Here is a 21,448-nt window from a genome sequence, read left to right as displayed (position 1 = left end):
AACCTACTGAAGACAGTTATGGTGCCAGTTGGGAAATGATGTCCTGACAGGACAGGATTCTATTTTATAGGATGCAGTTCATATTTTGAATCAGTGACCAGTAAGTAAAACAGCCTCACCCACAGTTAGAATACATGGGTCCAGGAATCAACCTATGGAATTGCATGTGGTTCCCCTCATTATTCATAATCCACATGCAGAATTTCTGCTTTCTGTCCCAACAACTCTGAGGTTTGCTAGCTACTGATTCAATAGGTGAAGGTGGACTTGATCTACTGGTTGAGATGATTATCTCTGATTACTAGAAGGAAATTGGTTTGAAACAGGGAGGACGACTTGGAATCCAGGGATTTCTCTGCCCAAAAAACGGCAGGTCCACTGAAGAATCAGACCCATTAAGAATGCAGATTTAGAACACCTCACCAATTAAAATACCTTGATCTGCTAAAGTTATGGCTGTCAGGAAAGGAAACATGGGATGGGTAGAGGAAGAAGGAGGTTATAAATATAAACAATGGTCCTGTGACTGGCTATAGAAACAATGACTAATGGCTATAAATTTTTTCTTCTTTGCTGATTATATGAATGGGTATATGTTTGTGTAATTGTAAACACAAATTTATTTTTCTCTTACATCCTATCCTTTATTATCTTATACAAGTTTTTTTGGCAGTTTACGACTTAGCCTTTAGGCAATTAAATATTCAAATGGAACTGTGACTGAATTTGAGGACCAGGTATTATAGCCCAGAGATAAATGGTAGGATTACTAATGAAGGTGGATACACTTATTGAGACTTCAGGTTCCTCATTTTGAGAAAAGGATGAGAACGTCTTAATTTGTACAAAGGATGGTTACCTTGCTAGATGAAAACAGAGAGCTGTTTCTGTTGTTGTTTGGAAGACCAGTAGGCACAGGAAGGATGTGTGTGTGTGCGCTGACCAGCCAAAGGGACAGATTTTGCCAGTTATTAAGTTATTCTCGGTTAGCTTCAAATCCACCCTTCTATACCCGGTTTGTGATATTGGTGCGGGGACTCTACCAATCACATTTCGGCTTTGCCAAAAGGCTTTGTTTGGCTCTGCCAATAGGGGATCCCAGGAAAACTAGACCGAAGGGGAAGAGGCTGCTCCTTCCTGTTACTCAGAGTCACTCTGGCCTCACCTCTTCCCTCAGGAAGTAGCAGCCCATTCCCCACCAGCTGCAAACTAGCCTCCTCCTGCTCCATCTCAGAGCCACCAGCACCCGCTGTGCTCTGCCCTGTCTGCGGGGCGCGGGGAGCTTGATCCACTCAGGGCACCACCTCCAAGCTTCTGAAGTTGAGTCACTTCAACTTCTTCCTTCATTCCTCCAGCCCTCCAGCAGATTAATAGCCGTTTCTTGCAATCCTTGCTTCTGCTCCATCTTAGTGTTCTCTTTCTGCTTTGTCAGTTCTTCAATAACTAGTTAACAGTTCTTTATATTCAGTTCTCTCAATGGCAGTGACTGGTGTGGTTTCTGTCCCCTGACTAACCCCCAACTAATCCAAAAAAATCAACACAGGCTGGATCATAAAGCATCTTACAATAACCGTTAAGAAGTTAAGACTTATTCTCAATAAAATGGCACTGAAGGGTTTTTAAATCAAGAAAGTAACAACGAGATTTGGACTTGAGAAAAATTACCCCAGCTGCACTCTGGAGAATACATTGGAGGGGTCAATACTAGAGGCAGTTAGGAAGGGATTGCAGAAATCCAGGTGAAATAGTGCCTTGAACTGAAGAAGTGAAAGTATTGATTAAAAAAAAAATGAAGTAGTTGCTACTGAGTAGTTAGGACCATAAGGACTTAGTCTGGATTGGATAAAGGTAGGGAAGGCGGGAAAGAAATTTATTTCCTTTGGAAGTGACAAAGAGGAAGCTATCAAGGTTGACAGTCTCTGGTGATGACAGCTGGGTAAGTAATTCAGTTCATAGAAAAGAAGCCCAAACACTGAGGGGTAATCAGGTTTAAGGCAATCAAATGAATTTGGTTTTGAACTGTGGGCTTTGGCTTTTAGGACATCTAGAGGTGGTTGGATTCAGAGATCTGGGGATCAAGAAAATTCCTGAATTTGAAAGATACTAACAGCTCTGTTGAGATTTAGGGGCCATTTGTGTGACTTCAGGACCTCGGGAAATTTGCTACACAGTCTCCTCCTTTTGAGAGAGCTGTTACATAGTGTTTCCTGCCATGCCATCCGTGTCTCTCTGCAGAGGGGACTCTAGTGAGTCAGAAGGGACTGCCCTGAGTGTTGGCATGACCACTAGGTGGCCAGTGCGGGCCACTCATCCAGGAGGAATTGAGGAGGAGGTGCCTAAAAGCATGATGAGAACCTGGTGAGCAAAATGAGACTCTCTGAGAGGGTAAGACCACTGAAAAGCAAGTGTCTAACGTGTCACTTGATGAGGACATGACCAATAAGTGCTGACCCAACAGGCGACCCATCTATCACCTTTACCGATTCAGTTCCATTCTCCTTTGGGAGGAAGTATAACAGTAAAGTGGTTAAAGGCAAAGGCACTAGCAAACTCATAAACGTTGATCCCAGCTCTTGTACTTACCAGCTGTCTCACCTCTAGCTGGTTATTTCATTCTTTTAAATTTTAGATTATTCATCTATAAAACAGAAAATAATAGCAACCCAAATCATAAGAGAGTTGAGGTTTAATGAGAGAATCCATATAAAGCCCAACTGAGCCTTCTGTTAGCTGTATGTGCTAGCTACCAGTTTATTGCCTCCCTTTCCAAAGTCATCCTGCATTACCAGCTCCGTGCTAATGCAGATTTAAATATTTCCTTGCACTGAGCACAGTATTGAGCTTTGTCGATGGATGATTACTGCAGGAGGAAGGATTTTTCTCCCTGACTCCAGTGTGCTGCCATTTTTGCTTCTGGCTCCTGCTGTGTAGAGGTCAGCGGCACAGGTCTTGGGATATCCAGGGGTGCTCTGCCCTGGCTGCACACCCAGGATTTGTAGTCTCTTGTCAAGCTTGTAGCCTGGCCCGGACTGGTGAACACTTCCCATGGCCCTCCCAACATGGACCCCAGACATCCCAGGCCTCGCGGCACCTGACTCACTCCGTGCCTGCTGCCAGCCTCAGCCTGCCTGTGCTCCCAAAGTTCTTGCGCCAGGTCCTCCAGATACGTACACCACGTACCCCAGGCTGCACACTGCCCCGCCGATGAACAGGATCCAGCTACCTCAACTCTCTCTGCAAGTTCACCTGCCAGCCTCAGCATACCCGCTTGGTATGCTTCCTGCAAGCTTCCTGCTTGCCCAGCAAATACAGACTACCTCTAGCCTCTCTGCTGGCCCCCAGGCTTCAAGCACGCCTTTTCCAGCGAGTTCTGAATCCCAGCCTTGGGGAGGGCCCCCCCATTCCAACTCGGTCCTTCCTTGGATAGTGTATCCTTTAGAGTTCTCCCTAGATCTTTTTAGTTCTTTCTCTATTTAATACTTTTTTATATTAAACCTTCTATATTCAAATTAATGGTGATTTCTGTTTCCATAATGGATCTTGACTGATGCACTATTTTTGATATCATTATTTTATTCAACAAACATTTATTGAGTTCTTGCAGTGTGGTTGGCACTGTTGTGCATACTGATAAAACTGCAATAAACAAGACAAAATTCTTGCCCTTATGGAACTTGCATTCTCTAGGAAGACGGATTGGGACACCAGTTAAATGATGTGAGATGTCTGTCTCTAGAAGGCAGAAGATACCCCTCACATGTTTCATAAAGCTTTGAGATCAAATTCATATCTTAATGTTAGAAAAGCTGGTGCAAAAGATCAACTCATTCAAATCTAGTTCATTCAAATGTTTTTACCATAATCTTTTCTTTTGATCATTTAAAAATCACATTGCTGGGACGCCTGGGTGGCTCCGCTGGTTAAATGTCTGCCTTCGGCTCAGGTCATGATCCCAGGGTCCTGGGGAGGAGTCCCGCATCGGGCTCCCTGCTCTGCGGGGTGTCGCTTCTCCTTCTCTCTCCCACTCCCCCTGCTTTATGCTTGCTTTCACTCCCTGTCAAATAAATAAATAAAATCTTTAAAAAAATAAAAATAAAAATCCCGTTGCTTTTGAGTGAACTTGTCTTATAAGTCCATTGTGATAAACATTTTAAATTTACAGTTTTACTCTTTTTATCCTGGTGCTTGGTTCTCTTTTCAGTCATCTAATGTGAGTGGCAGCATTCACTAGATATGCCGTTACTCTGCAGATAGTTATTATTTTAAAGTTGCTTAGCAACAATTATTTAACTTTGAGCTTCTATCAGCTTTTGCACTGAGATGTTTTGAAACCCTGAAAAGAGTGTACTATTTCAGGTATTTAGCATTGAACTCCATTATTTCTTTGCTAAAATAGCACAGTCTTAGAGTTTGTATAGAAATTGCGCATTTATTAAAGCCCATAATAACTGCTGATTGAGCCCAGCATTTCTACATGTTTCTATCAGACTTAGAGATATTCAGAGCACAAAACTAGTTGAAATAAATAAATTTATGTTTGAAATTCACTAATCTTGAGAGTGAAGATGCATTCTGGATCAAATAAATTCTAAAAATGAGGTGAAAAATGTGGTTAGACCAGATAAACTTAATCAGCCTCTTCAAACTGAATAGCTTTATATGAATCTAATTGACATTACAAAGTCCTATAGTCTTTTGTCTATCAGGTTTCTTACTAAAGAATAAATTAGAGACTGAAGAGAAGACGCCAACAAGCTCGCCTGCCGGTCACTGCAAAACCAAGTTTACTTGAAACACATCAACATAAAACAGTGCCAAGGGCTAGAAAGTAAAGAGCTTTATAAAAAAACGAAAGCAACAAGTGCAAACACAAAACTAACCCTTACCTTTATTTTCCTTCTCAAGCCAGTGTGTTCCTATAGTACATATTGAACACATTCATGAAATACTATGAATAAATCAAAACTGTAGAGTTGGATTACGTTAAAAAAGAAAAAGGGGGGAGCTAATTATATCAAATGAAAGAAAACCTGTGGTTGATTAATAAAATGATTATTTTCCGACTTTATTGAATATTGAGTGTAGGCACCTGTTGTATTTTTTTTTTTTTTAATCCAACAGCATACTCAATAGCGAAATGCTCTTTTTTTAAACAAGGTCCATTATGTCATATGTCGGGAGTGGAGAGGCCAAGAATAATGGTAAACATTCATAGAAACCTTACCCAGTCAAAATATAAAACAGTCACCCAGGACCCTTAAAGAGCCCCATATATCATTCCCAATCCTAACTTTGTTTGCTCCCTTAGAGGTAACTACTTTTTGTGACTGTTATTTTCTTACTTTTCTTTATAGTTTTACCACTAATATCTGCATCCCTTACACTGTTGTTTCACTTTGCCTGGTTTTGAACTTTGTACCAATGGATTCATACTGTATGTGTTTGGATTTGACTTAAATTCTTTCCATCAGTATTGTAGTTATGAGAGGATGTAGTTTATTCAGTTTCATTGCTCTCTGACTACACCATAACTTTTTATCCAGTCTGTTTGAGGGACATTAGGATTGGTTCTGGCTTGAGTCTGCTAAAAATCATTCTTATATGAGCATTCTTGCATAGTATCCTAATCTACTACAAATGCACAAGATTATCCAGTGTACATATGTCAGAGTGATTTTGTGGGTTGTAAAGTAATATTAATAACAAGGATAGCAATAACAATGATAGAAAATTCTTTATAGTTTTTATTATGTTCTGGATACTGTTATGAGCATTTCACATAGATTAACTCATTTAATCTTCACCAAAAAACTCCCATGAGGGCAAAACTTAGTTCCTGGGGCAGGAATTGGGAGTAAGAGAGTAAAAATCTTACTCTTTTTATATTTGAAGTCACATCCTCAAGGTCATAGAAGTAAAAAGATGGGATTCAAATCCATGTAGTTGGCAACAGAATTGGTACTCAACCACCACATCATAATGCAATAGTATTTATACAGTATAACATCTTCAAATTTGTTAGAGAATGTCAAACTGTTTTCCAGAGAAGTTATGCTAATTAACACTCTCATTAGCAAGATAAGAGAGTTTCCATTACTTTCTATCATTTTCCACACCTGTTATTGTCAGTTTCCTCATTTTACTCAATTTGAAAGTTCTGTAATACAATCTCATTGTGATTTATACTTGAATTTCTCTATTACAAATGAAAAAGGATTTTGTTTACTGACCATGTGAATTTCCTTATTTGTGAATTTCTTGTTCAAGGTTTTCCTCCATTTTGTTTTGGATTTTATATCTTTCTTATTGATCTATAGTTTTTTTAAGATTTTATTTATTTGTTTGACAGGGAGAGACACAGCGAGAGAGGGAACACAAGCGGGGGGAGTGGGAGAGGGACAAGCAGGCCTCCCGCGGAGGAGGGGGCCCGATGCAGGGCTCAATCCCGGGACCCTGGGATCATGACCTGAGCCAAAGGCAACTGAGCCACCCAGGCACCCCTGATCTATAGTTCTTTAGATGTTCTGCATATTATTTCTTTGAGCATTATTGATGTGATACAACTATCCATATTCTGAGGCATGCATTTGCACTTACCGCTTTTGATGGAAAAGTAACTTGTTAATGTGTTTAGATATGTTCACTTTTTTCCTTTACAGCTAGAGCTGGTTGTGTCTTTAAAAAAGTCCTCTCCTGGGGCACGTGGGTGGCTGTCGGTTAGGTGTCTGACTCTTGATTTCGGCTCAGGTCATGATCTCAGGGTAGCGGGATCAAGCCTGCATTGGGCTCTGCGCTGGGTGTGGAACCTGCTTGAGATTCTCTCTCTCCTTCTCCCTTTGCCCCTCTACTTCCACCCCTGCTTGGGCTCTCTCTCACTTTTGCACTAAAAAAAAAAAAAAAATCCTCTCCTGGGGCTCCTGGGTGGCTCAGTGGGTTACGCATCTGACTCTTGATATCGGCTCAGGTCTTCATCTCAGGGTTGTGAGTTCAAGCCCTGCACTGGGTTCCATGCTGGATGTGAAGCCTACTTAAAAAAAATCCTCCTACCCCAATATTTTGAAGATATTCTTTATATTGTGTTTTTACAGTGTTGTAACTTTGTCTTCTTTTGATCTTTAAGAAACCTACAACCAATTCTAGGTACCCAAGATTTTTTTTCCATAAAAATATCTGAATTTCCCAGAACCATTTGTTGAAAAGCAGTCCTTTCTGCCCTGTAGGATGGTACCACCATTGGATAAGCTAAGCCTCCATATAATAAAATGTTGCACTATCTTCATAACTATAGTTATAGTGTATTTCAATATCTGGCTAGCAGAGAAAGTTCTATTACATTCTCTTCTTAGTGTACTGGCTATTCTTGGTCCTTTCCACTTCCATATAAATCTTTAAGCTTTTTCAATTAAAAAACCATTTGGAATTTTGATGAAGATTACATCAAAACTATAAAGCTTCAGGAATAATTATACTTACAATTCTAAATCTTCTAATCTTTGAGCATGGAGTAACACTTTTTAAATGGTACTGTATTCGTAAACCTGATGCAAGTTTACAAAATTTACTGTACATTGACAAATCTGCAATGAGAAATTACACAAAAATGAAGCATGCCAAATGTGCAGATGTTGATCTGCTAGCCATCAGGATATGAATGAATTCAATAATGTATTCAAGATTTAGCCTTAGGTATAAGGAACTTTAATGCTTTAAAGAATTCTGCTTTGTCACTTACTATCTGAGCACCTGGCAATCAGAACTGTATACAAATGTAACCAAGTGAAAAGAATACCACATTTTCAGTCTTCTTTAGTGTCTTTAAGAAAAATTTCAAAATTTTCTCCAGAGAGTTTTGAATACCTTTTGTGAAATTGCTTTGTATTTATTTGTTGATACTATTTTAATATTTTTATAAATTTTCACATTGTTGCTGCTTATATAGAAATGCAATTGATTTTTGTACAGCAATTTTTGCATCTAACAAACTTGTTAAATTCTCTTATTCTAATAATTTATAGATTATTTTGGATGTTCAACATATACATTAATATTGTCTCAGACTAACAGTTTTGACTTGAAAAGCAGTGATGACAAATATTCTTGTCTTTTTCCCAATCTCAAAGAGAAAGCTTTCAAGGATTCATCATTATGTTTGCTGCAGATGTTTGGTAGAAACCCTTTAATTAGATTGATGAAGTGCCCTTTATATTTAGTTTGTTAAGAGATTTTTATCATGGATAGATGTTGAATGCTTAGCAAATGCTTTTTATACATCTAATGAGATGATGACATTTACACTCCTTTGATTATGTGGTGGATCATAGTAATTGATTTTCTAATGTAAAAACAACTTTGGATTTCTAACATAAACCTGACCAAGTCATGATAAGTCATGCTTTACTGTATTTGTTTTTACTAATACTTAGTTTAGAATTATGCATCTATATCATAAGTGAAATTGGCCTGTAATTTTCCTTACTCATACCATTATTATTGGTATCAGATATTTGACAGTCTCATAAAATGAGTTAGGAAGAAGTATCCCTCTTTTTCTATTCTCTCAAAAAGCTTGTTTAATTTCTTGAATATTTAGCTGTACTCACCAAAGAAGTTGTTTAGACCTCAAATTTTCTTTCTATACTGATACAATTAATTTAAAAGCTATGGAACCATTTTTCTGGCTATTTTGCTAAGCTATATAATTTTTAAAAATTAACCCTTCTAGACTACAAATTTACTGGTTTTGAGTTGTTCATAGTATCATATCTATTTAATGTCAGAAAAGAAATGGTTATGTCCTCTTTTCACTCCTGATATTTTTCTTATTCAACATTACCAGAGATTTGTCACTGAAAAAAGTCTTTTTCAAAGAATAAGCTTTTGATTTTTTATTACTTTCTGCTCTAATCCTTATCTCCTTTGAGATTATTTTGTGCTATTTTTCTTATTAAAATAGATGCTTCTCATTAATATTCAGGCTTTCTTTTTGCTAGACACATTTAAAGCTATGAATTTCCTCCAGCTACTGTTTTAGCTACAGCCTATAAATTTTATCAAGTATTTCACTAGTGTTCAGTTCCAGTTATATTTTAGGATCCATTAGAATTTCTTGATTGAGTCATTGGTTATTTACAACTGTGTTAACTCCCTAAAATATGGGGCTGCTTAATCATTTACTTCCAGGTAAATACCAATTTAAAAATTATCCTCTCAATGAACTGAACCTTTCATTATATGAAGTTACTTTCTTTATCTCTAACAGTGTTTCTGGTTTTACGGTTGTTTTCAGATATAAATATATCTATATCAGATTAATTTTGGTTGGTATAACTTTCTGTATTTTATGCTTTAGGTGTGCATATAAGTGGTTTTATTTGTCAATAAAATAGTCCATACACATTTGATGTGTTACTGACATATTTTGCTTATTATCTCAATTTTTTTCTATCTCATTTATCCTCAATTACTAACTTGGAAGTTACATACTCATTTCTATAAAACAATCATTTTAGTGGTTGGTTTTGATTAGAAAACCAATTCTATATAACATGTAACCACTAAAATGGTCATTATATAAAAATGAGTTATACATTAGAAATCACATTTATACTTAAATTATACTACCTTTATTCTCTTCTCATACAATCTACACTATTTTTTTATTTTTAGTTGAAGTATTTGGTTGATGTATACTTTTATACTGGTTTCAGGTGAACAACATAGTGATTCAACGATTATCGTTGTGAACACTGTGTCATGTATATAAGTGTAGTTACCCTCTGTCACCATACAGTTATTACAATATTATTGACAGTTTTCTCTTTGCTGTATTTTTCATTACGATGGCTTATTTTATAATCGAAACTTTATACCTCTCAATCCCTTTCACTTATTTTCAGTCCCCCATCCCCCTCCCCTTTGGCAACCACCAGTTCTCAGTATTTATGAGATTATTTCTATTTTTGCTTGTTTGTTCATTTGTTTTGCGTTTTAGTCCCACATATAAGTGAAATCATATGGCATTGGTCTTTTTCTGACTTATTTCACTTAGAATAATACCCTCTAGGTCCATCCATGTTGTTGCAAAGGGCAAGATCTCATTCTTTTTTTATGGCTGAGTAATATTTCAGTTTATATGTACACATACACTGTGTCTTCTTTATTCATTCATCTATCAATGGACACTTTGGGCCCATATCTTGGCTATTGCAAATAATGCTGCAATAAATATAGGGGTGTATACATCTTTTTGAATTAATGTCTTCGTATTCTTGGGTAAATACCCAGTAGCGGAGTTACAGGATCATATGGTATTTCTATTTTTGATTTTTTGAGGAACCTCCATACTCTTTTCCACAGTGGTTACATCAATGTACATTGAGGGTTGCAGACTCAATGAGGAATACTAAAAAGGAGTGAGGAGTCTGGCAGCCATACACAGACAAAAAGCCCATATGGCAAAAGAGAGTAAATATGAATCAATTTTTAAAGAGCTGAATAAATGCAATAGCATCTGAAAAATAATCACTTCACAATCTCAAAGTAGACATACATAACTAAAGTTACAAGACGTTTCAGTAATTTTTTTTAAATTAAACATTTTAGGATGTACATGGGATTACCACTTGATTTTTTTCAGTTTATAATCAACTTAAAAAATTTATAAAAGTGTTTTTATATCTCCCCAACTTTGAGGCAATAAATGAGATTCTCAAGGTAACTACAAATTATATAAATTTAAGGGCTCATCTGTTATTAAGAAACACTGTAGAAACATTACACTATCATTTGTATGATAGATTATACAATGTATGATGGTACTGAATGTTAAAGCTTCTTTTTAATCTGTCATTGTATCTGAACAATGACTCGGGGAGAATGGATATTTACAAGAATAATCATTAAAGTAGAAATGATGAAACTTTCAGAATGACAATATATATAAATAACAACCTTGCTGGAATTCCACATCTGTCATTATCACAATATACTTATCTGTTGAAGCTAAAACCATGAGGCTAATGCTTGAACAAGAACAGCATAATACATTGTATTTTAATAAAAAAAAAAAAAAACCACCCTGTAGCCTGATTGGAAAAAAAGAACAGCATTAAATTTATATATAAAAATAAATTCTGGCAAAATTCCACAACTTTGTGGAATTTTAGAGTCATTCTTTCTTGTTTAGTCCAAAAATCAAATCCTATCCAGCAAGTACTGTTACTTAAATGCAGTTTTGTGTACTAGTCATATTGATCTATATATTGTAGATACCACTAATAACATCCCCCAAATAAAATATTTCATTAATACTAGGCATTCTCAAAGCCTAAAAGCTTAAGAAACAAATTCCTAAAAACCATGAGACTTAAAATAAGGGGTTCTGAACTTAAAATGCTTGTTAAGCTTTATTGCGTAGACTAAAATGTTGGTTTCCTAGATTCAGTAATACTAAATTGTCTATTGGGTTTAGTAGCTTCTTGCATCAGCTCCTGCAACTGTCCAATTTGTTCATCACGAAAGTCATTAAGTTTTTCTTCTGGTAGGGCAGCTCCAAAACATACTTTTTCTGTTGAATTTTGTCTGTTTTCATTAGTTTGTTGCCATAGCACTGCTGCATACACCTAATAAAAAGACCAAAAAAAAAAAAAAACTGAAGGTTATATATATAAAATTAAGATATGTATGCATCCATTTAATGTTAGAGGACTTGAAAAATTCTAAGTCACCTATTTTTCTCCATCACTGAAGATACAAACAATATAGTTAAGTTTTTACTGAAAATTTCAAATACACCTTTTTAGCAAAGTTTTTAACCTGGAAATCTGGGGGTTGGGTGTGACCCACGAACAGACTCGAAGAAAATGCATAAACCACCCAAAAGTCATATGCTAAAATGTATGTACACAAGCACTGCAGATAGTTGTGGGGCTAGAACTTTCCTCAGGTTTTTAAGGAGGGGTAGGGGTCTTATAGACTTAAAAGTGGGGTGCAAAATTCATTGTTAATTCCCTTGCTTACAATTAAAAGATTAAATCACACTAGAGAGAATGTTTTCAAACCTTTAACTGTTCTATATTTAATAATAATCTCTGTCAGGGAAAAATTCTACACTTTTCATGCTGTCATTTTTCTCTCATTCAATCGTCATCTGCAGCCTAATATTCCAACTACTGTTGTCTTACACAAGTGATACTTTTTTGAAGCAGACTCTCACTCTACAATCAATCTTTTAATCAGACAGGAAGTAACAATGTATTTTAGTTCATGAAGTTAAAAGATTACATGTACCCTCTAGGTAAGTAAATAGTTAACTCTATGTAATGCCACTAACTTTATCTGGTTTAATTAAATTGCTTATAACTGCTGGATAGCCATTATCACCAAAGAAACTTTAATTCAAAACATTCCGACCTTTACCTGTATTGAAAATATTTTCTTTTACAGAAATCTGTTTCATATAACTGAAAGAGTTGCATGTACCCCAAGCTTTAGCAATCCCACCTCAAAGTATATGCCCAGAGCAAGGTTTCTCAACCTTCGCACTATTAACAAATTGAATAATTTGGATAATGCTACAATTTGTAGTGGGGTGGTGGGAGTCTGTTCTTCCAGGGTAGGATGTTTTAGCAGTATCTCTAGTCTCTGCCCAATAGATGCCAGGAGCACACCTCCCTTCAGTCTTGATAATCAAAAATGTCTCCAAACATTGCCAAATGTTCCCTGGCAGGCAAGACTGACCCAGGTTGAGAACTATGGCCCTAAAGAGACTTTCAAACATATGAATGAGTAGCACAGGAAGCGTGGTATTACTTGTTAAAGCAAAAATTGGAAAAAATCTCATTGTACTTTTCATTAGGAGAAAGGACAAATACACTAAGGTTTATTCAGATACTTCATCTCTTCTTTTTGTCTATACTTTATAAATTTTATTTTTTTATTAGGTTATGTTAGTCACCCTACAGTACTTCATTAGTTTTTGATGTAGTGTTCCATGATTCATTGTTTGCGTATAACACCCAGTGCTCATTGCAATACGAGTCCTCCTTAATACCCATCACTGGGCTAACCCATTCCCCACCCCCCTCTCCTCTAAAACCCTCAGTTTGTTTCCTGGAGTCCACAGTCTCTCATGGTTCATCTCCCCCTCCGATACCCCCGCTTCATTTTTCCCTTCCTTCTCCTAATGTCCTCCATGCTGTTCCTTATGTTCCACATATAAGTGAAACCATATGATAATTGTCTTTCTCTGCTTGACTTATTTCACTTAAGCATAATCCCCTCCAGTTCCATCCATGTCGATGCAAATGGTGAGTATTCCTCCTTTCTGATGGCTGAGTAATATTCCATTGTATATATGGACCACATCCTCTTTATCCATTCATTTGTTGAAGGGCATCTCGGCCCCTTCCACAGTTTGGCTATTGCAAACATTGTTGCTATGAACATTGGAGTGCACGTGCCCCTTCTTTTCACTACATTTGTGTCTTGAGGGTAAATACCCAGGAGTGCAATTGCTGGGCCATAGGGTAGCTCTATTTTTAACTTTTTGAGGAACTGCCATACTGTTTTCCAAAGTGGCTGTACGAACTTGCATTCCCACCAACAATGTAAGAGGGTTCCCCTTTCTCCACAACCTCTCCAACATTTGTTTCCTGCCTTGTTAATTTTTGCCATTGTAACTGATATAAGGTGGTATCTCAATGTGGTTTTAATTTGAATTTTCCTGATGGCTCATGATGTTGGACATTTTTTCATGTGTCTGTTAGCCATTTGTATGTCTTCTTCAGAGAAGTGTCTGTTCATGTCTTCTGCCCATTTTTTGACTTATTTGTTTTTTGTGTGTTGAGTTTGAGAAGTTCTTTACAAATCTTGGATACCAGCCCTTTATCTGTAATGTCATTTGCAAATAACTTCTCCCATTCTGTGGGTTGCCTCTTTGTTTTGTTGACTATTTCCTTTGTCGTGCAGAAGCTTTTTATCTTGATGAAGCCCCAAAAGTTCACTTTTGCTTTTTTTTCCCTTGCCTTTGGAGACGTGTCCTGAAAGAAGTTGCTGTGGCCGATGTCAAAGAGATTACTGCCTATGTTCTCCTCTAGGATTTTGATGGATTCCTGTCTCACATTGAGGTCTTTCATCCATTTAGAGTTTATCTTTGTGTATGGCATAAGAGAATGGTTGAGTTTCATTCTTCTGTATATAGCTGTCCAATTTTCCCAGCACATCTATTGAAGAGACTTTTTTCCATTGCATATTTTTTCCTGCTTTGTCAAAGATATTTGACCATAGAGTTCAGGGTCCATATCTGGGCTATCTATTCTGTTCCACTGATCTATGTGTCTGTTTTGTGCCAGTACCATGCTCTCTTGGTGATCACTGCTTTGTAATATAGCTTGAAATCAGGCAACATGATGCCCCCAGCTTTGTTTTTCTTTTTCAACATTTCCTTGGCGATTCGGGGTCTTTTCTGGTTCCAAACAAATATTAGGATTGTTTGTTCCTGCTCTTTGAAAAATGCCATTGGTATTTTGATCAGGATGACATTGAAAGTATAGATTGCTCTGGGTAGCACAGACATTTTAATAATGTTTATTCTTTCGATCCATGAGCATGGAATGTTTTTTCTTCTTTTGGTGTCATCCTCAATTTCTTTCATGAGTGTTCTGTAGTTTTTAGAGTATAGATCCTTTACCTCTTTGGTTAGGTTTATTCCGAGGTATCTTATGGTTTTTGGTGCTATTGTAAATGGAATCAACTCCCTAATTTCTTTCTATAGTTGCATTGTTAGTGTATAAGAAAGCAACTGATTTCTGTGCATTGATTTTGTATCCTGCTATATTACTGAATTGCTGTATGAGTTCTAGTAATTTGGGGGTGGAGTCTTTTGGGTTTTCCACATAAAGTATCATGTCATCTGCAAAAAGAGAGAGTTTGATTTCTTCTTTGCCAATTTGAATACCTTTTATTTCTTTTTGTTGTCTGGTTGCTGATGCTAGGATTTCTAATACCAGTTTATTTCTTCTTTTGTTGCTCATGTTTTGGGGTCTGTGTACCAGAAAACATTAAGAAAGTGAAAAAACACTACAGAATGGGTAAAAAAAATTATATGATGAAAAAGCCCAGACTTATATAAAAAAAAAAAACTACATTTCAACAACAAAAAGACAACAACCCAATTTAAAAATGTGCAAAGACTTCTAATGTGCTTCTTGACCATTTGTATATCATCATTGTAAGATACTCAATATGATCAGGGAAATGCAAATCAAAGATCTAAAGAAAATGGAACCCTTGGGCATTGCTGATGGGAATACGAAATGGTATAGCCACTGTGGAAGACAATTCGGCAGTTCCCACAAGGTTAAAGAATTACCATAAGACCCAGCAATTCCACTCATCGGTATTTACCCAAAATAAATGAAAGCAGGAATTCATACTTCTACACTTCTGTTCATAACAGCCTTACTCACAATAGCTAATATGTGTAAATACCCAAGTGTCCATTAAGAGATGAACAGATAAAATGTGGTACAGATGTAAAATGAAATATTTACCCTTAAAAAGGAATGAAGTTGGATGGAAAAAAGATGGGGAAGGAGCAGGGGACCCTATTCCAACTGGTCCCCGGAATTGAGCTGGATATCTACCAGACCACTCAACACCCATGAAATCAGCATGAGATGTAAGAAGATATATCTGGATTTCTACAAACAGAATATCACAGGCAGTTGGTTTCGAGGTATGAAGCGGGGAGCCATGATTCTGTGGGCAGATATCCAAAGATAAATGGAAGGCGGAGGGAGCCGTGGGGATCCTACACCACCAGTGAGCAACAGCCTCCTGCACTGGGGACAGGGCACAGACTCACAGACTGGTAGTGGTGGGGAAAGGACTTTAAGGCAGCCCCCCAGACTGAAACCTGAAGCGGCGGGGTCATGTATGCAAACTGGGGGCGGCTGACGGTTTTAGAAGTACAAAGGGCAGAGACGAGCTCCTGTACCCCGACCTGCAGGCAAGGACTGGGAGCCCTGCTGAGGGGCGCACAACCCAGGACACTGCAGTTTATAGCAGCACAGACAGAAACGGAAATAATGTGGCCTGGAGAGTTCACTGAAGAACAGACTGTGATCTCTCTGCTCTGAGGCAGAGGGTTGGAAACGGTCTCTTCTGCTCTCTTGGAAGAGACGAGGAAAGCCACCAGAGAACAAAAGCCCCAAAAACCAGTTTTCACTGAGCCCATTCCCCCCCACCACCACAGTGGGCAGGGCAACTCTGCCCAAACAGGCTTGCCTGAGTAAAAGTGCAGCAGGCCCCTCCCCCGAGAAGACAGGCTGGGAGAACAAGAGGCCAACAACCCTAAGGTCCCTATAAAACAGGTGCATCTTGCTTGGGTTGTGGTCAATAATTTGGACTCTGTACATTCCCTCAACCACCCATCAACAGAAAGAGTAGGAGGAGGAACCCCCAAAATAGGAAAGACTCAGAGATTATGACTTCTGCCACAGATTTACAAATGGATACAGATGTAACCAAGATGTCGGATATGGAATTCAGGGTAGCAGTTGTGAAGACAAGAGCTAGAATGGAGAAATTGATTAATGGCAACCTAGAGTATCTAGATTAGATCTCATTGATAGCATTTTTAAGTTCTGCCCTTAGAGACTCTAACAGCTAGGGTAAGCGAGGCAGAAGAATGAATTAGTGATCTAGAAGACCAATTGATAGAAAAGAAGGATAAAGAGGGGGAAACAACTCAAAATCCATGAAAACAGAATCAGAAAACTAAGTGACAATATGAAATGTTCCAATGTCAGAATTATTGGGATCCCTGAGGGGATGAAGAGAGAGAGAGGGCTAGAAGATATATTTTTGAACAAATCGTAGCTGAGAACTTCCCTAATCTGGGGAATGAAACAAACAGTCATGTCTTAGAGGCAAGAGGACCCCTCCCAAGACCAAGGAAAAAAGGCCAATGCCCCGGAATGTAATAGTAAAACTCACAAATCTTAGAACCAAGGAAACCATCTTAAGGGCAGGTAGGGGGAAGAGATTCCTTACATACACAGGGAAGAACATCAGAATAACGTCAGACCTACCCACAGAGACCTGGCAAGACATTTTCAGGTCCTAAACGAGAAGAACATGCAACCAAGAATATTTTATCTGGCAAGGCTGTCATTTAGAATGGATGGAGAGATGCAGAACTTCCAAGTCTGGCAGAAACTGAAAGAATATGTGACCACTAAGCTGGCCCTGCAAGAAATATTAAGGGGGGGGGTTCTATAAAAGGAGAAAGACCCCAAGAGTGATATACAACAGAAATTTACAAGGACAATCTATAAAAACGACGTCTTCACAGGCAACATGATGACAATTAATTCATATCTTTCAATAATCACTCTCAATGTGAATGGCCTAAATGCACCCCTAAAACGGCACAGAGTTGCAGATTGGCTAAAAAGACAGGACCCATCCATAGGCTGTCTACAGGAGATGCATTTTGAACCTAAAGATACATCCAGACTGAAAGTGAAGGGATGGAGATCCATCTTCCATGCCAATGGACCTCAAAAGAAAGCTGGGGTAGCAATTCTTATATCAGACAAATTAGATTTTAAACTAAAGACCGTAGTCAGACACACAGAAGGACACTATATCATTGTTAAAGGGTCTATCCAACAAGAAGATCTAACAATTGTAAGTATCTATGCCCCCAACATGGGAGCAGCCATCTACATAAGCCAACTGTTAACCAAAATAGTCATATTGATCATAATACGTTAATTTTAGGAGACCTCAATATTCCACTCTCAGCAATACAGCATCTAAATAGAAAAATCAACAAACAAGAGCTTTGAATGACACACTGGACCAGATGGACCTCATAGATATATACAGAACATTTTACCCTAAAACAATACTCATTCTTCTTGAGCACACATGGAACTTTCTCCAGAATAGACCACATACTGGGCCACAGATCAGGTCTCAACCGATACCAAAAGTATGAGATTATTCCCTGCATATTCTCAGACCATAATGCTTTAAAACTGGAACTCAATCACACGAAAAAATTTGGCAGAAATTCAAACACTTGGAAGCTAAAGACTACTCTACTCAAGAATGTTTGGGTCAACCAGGAAATCAAAGAAGAACTTAAACAATTCATGGAAACCAATGAGAATGAAACCTCATCGGTCCAAAACCTATGGGATACTGCAAAGGCAGTCCTAAGGGGGAAATATATAGCCATCCAAGCCTCACTCAAAAAAATAGAAAAATCCTGAATTCACCAATTCTGCACCTTAAAGAACTACAGAAAGTGAAATAATGCCTAAGCCATGCATTAGAAAAGAAATAATTAAGATTAGAGCAGAGATCAATGAATTAGAAACCAGAAACAGAGTAGATCATATCAATGAAACTAGAAGCTGGTTCTTTGAAAGAATTAATAAGATCAATAAACCACTGGCCAGACTTATTCAAAAGAAGAGAGAAAGGACTCAAATTAATAAAATTATGAATGAAAGGGGAGAGATCACAACTAACACCAAGGAAATAGAAACAATTATTAGAAATTATTATCAACTATATGCCAATGAACTGAGCAATCTGGATGCAATGGATGGCTTCCTATAAACCTATAAACTGCCAAAACTGAAACAGGAAGAAACTGACAACCTGAACAGGACAATAACCAATAACGAGATTGAAGCAATGATCAAAAACCTCCCAAAAAACGAGTCCAGGACCTGATGGATTCCCTGGGGAATTCTACGAAACATTCAAAGAAGAAATAACACCTATTCTCCTGAAGCTGTTTCAAAAAATGGAAACAGAAGGAAAGCTTCCAGACTCATTCTATGAGGTCAGCATTACCTCCCCAAACCAGGCAAATACCCCATCAAAAAGGAGATTTTCAGACCGATATCCCTGATGAATATGGATTCCAAAATCCTCAACAAAATCCTAGCTAATAGGATCCAACAACACATTAAAAGGATCATCCACCATGACCAAGTGGGATTTATCCCCGGGATGCAAGGGTGGGTCACCATTCGCAAATCAATCAATGTGATAGAACACATTAATAAGAGGACGGAGAAGAACCATATGGTCCTCTCAGTTGATGCAGAAAAAGCATTTGACAAAATACAGCATCCTTTCCTGATTAAAACTCTTCAAAGTATAGGGATAGAGGGAACATTCCTCAAGTTCATAAAATCCATCTATGAAAAACCCACAGCAAATATCATCCTCAATGGGGAAAAGCTGAGAGCCTTTCCCTTAAGATCAGGAACACATCAAGGATGCCCACTCTCACCACTATTGTTCAACATAGTACTAGAAGTCCTGTAATCAGACAACAACAAGAAATAAAAGGTATTCAAATTGGCAAAGAAGAAGTCAAACTCTCTTTTCGCAGATGACATGATACTTTATGTGGAAAACCCAAAAGACTCCACCCCCAAATTACTAGATCTCATACAGCAATTCAGTAATGTGGCAGGATACAAAATCAATGCACAGAAATCAGTTGCTTTCTTATACACTAACAATGCAACTGCAGAAAGAGAAATTAGAGAACAATTCCATTTACAATAGCACCAAAAACCATAAGATACCTTGGAATAAACCTAACCAAAGAGGTAAAGGATCTATACTCTAGAAACTACAGAACACTCATGTTCCATCACAAAAAGATGGAACAACATTCCATGCTCATGGATCGGAAGAATAAACATTGTTAAAATGTCTATGCTACCCAGAGCAATCTATACCTTCAATGCCATCCTGATCAAAATTCCAATGACATTTTTCAAAGTGCTGGAACAAACAATCCTAAAATTTGTATGGAACCAGAAAAGACCCCGAATTGCCAAGGAAATGTTGAAAAAGAAAAACAAACCTGGGGGCATCATGTTGCCTGATTTCAAGCTATATTACAAAGCAGTGATCACCAAGAGAGCATGGTACTGGCACAAAAACAGACACATAGATCAATGGAACAGAATAGATAGCCCAGATATGGACCCTGAACTCTATGGTCAAATATCTTCGACAAAGCAGGAAAAAATATGCACTGGAAAAAAGACAGTCTCTTCAATAAATGGTGCGGGGAAAATTGGACAGCCACATGCAGAAGAATGAAACTTGACCATTCTCTAACACCATACACAAAGATAAACTCAAAATGGATGAAAAACCTCAGTGTGAGACAGGAATCCATCAAAATCCTAGAGGAGAACATAGGCAGTAACCTCTTCGACATCAGCCACAGCAACTTCTTTCAAGATACATCTCCAAAGGCTAGTGAAGCAAAAGCAAAAAGGAACTTTTGGGACTTCATGAAGATAAAAAGCTTCTGCACAGCAAAGGAAACAGTCAACAGAACAGAGGCAACTCACAGAATGGGAGAAGATATTTACAAATGACAGTACAGATAAAAGGCTGATTTCCAAGCTATAAAGAACTTCTCAAATTCAACACCTAAAAAACAATCAAGTCAAAAAATGAGCAGAAGACATGAACAGACACTTCTCTGAAGAAGATATACAAATGGCTAACAGACACATGAAAATTTGTTCAACATCATTAGGCATCAGGGAAATTCAAATCAAAACCACACTGAGATACCATCCTACACCAGTTACAATGGCAAAAATTGACAAGGCAAGAAACAACAAATGTTGGCGAGGTTGTGGAGAAAAGCGATCTCTCTCACACTGTTGGTGGGAATACAAGTTGGTAGAGCCACTTTGGAAAACAGTGTGGAGGTGCCTCAAAAAATTAAAAATAGAGCTACCCTATGACCCAGCAATTACACTACTGGGTATTTACCCCAAAGATACAGATGTAGTGAAAAGAAGGGCCATATGCACCCCAATGTTCATAGCAGCAATGTCCGCAATAGCCAAACTGTGGAAGGAGCCAAGATGCCCTTCAAAAGATGAATGGATAAAGAAGATGTAGTCCATATATACAATGGAATATTACTCAGCCATCAGAAAGGAGGAATACTCACCATTTGCATTGACATGGATGGAACTGGAGGGGATTATGCTTAAGTGAAATAAGTCAAGCAGAGAAAGACAATTATCATATGGTTTCACTTATATGTGGAACATAAGGAACAGCATGGAGGACATTAGGAGAAGGAAGGGAAAAATAAGGGGGGGGGTGGAAATCGGAGGGAGAGATGAACCATGAGAGACTATGGACTCCAGGAAACAAACTGAGGGTTTTAGAGGGGAGGGAGGTGGGGGGATGGGTTAGCCCGGTGATGGGTATTAAGGAGGGCACATATTGCAATGAGCACTGGGTGTTACACGAAAACAATCATGGATCACTACATCAAAAATTAATGATGTACTGTATAGTGACTAACAATAAAATTAAAAAAGGAATGAAGTTCTGGTATATTCTACAACGTGGATAACCTTGAAAACAT

At 37.9% G+C, this 21,448-nt stretch overlaps 1 protein-coding gene across 1 annotated transcript in view; it reads right to left on the bottom strand.

The window, feature by feature from the left end:
- Positions 1 to 11,378: 11,378 nt before the first annotated feature.
- SDHAF3 (succinate dehydrogenase complex assembly factor 3) overlaps positions 11,379 to 21,448 on the bottom strand; it is a 67,575-nt gene continuing 57,505 nt past the window's right edge. Inside the window, exon 2 of the mRNA XM_035020608.1 lies at positions 11,379 to 11,621. Within this exon, the coding sequence (XP_034876499.1) occupies positions 11,418 to 11,621 (204 nt within the window). The 3' untranslated portion in view covers positions 11,379 to 11,417. The remainder of the gene's footprint in view (positions 11,622 to 21,448) is intronic.

The sequence above is a fragment of the Mirounga leonina genome, unplaced genomic scaffold, assembly GCF_011800145.1.
Source record: "Mirounga leonina isolate KUSES-001 unplaced genomic scaffold, KU_Mleo_1.0 Mir_174, whole genome shotgun sequence".
Lineage (NCBI taxonomy): Eukaryota > Metazoa > Chordata > Mammalia > Carnivora > Phocidae > Mirounga > Mirounga leonina.
The sequence above is the reverse complement of the archived record's forward strand: the minus strand, read 5'-3'. Positions and strand labels throughout refer to the sequence as shown.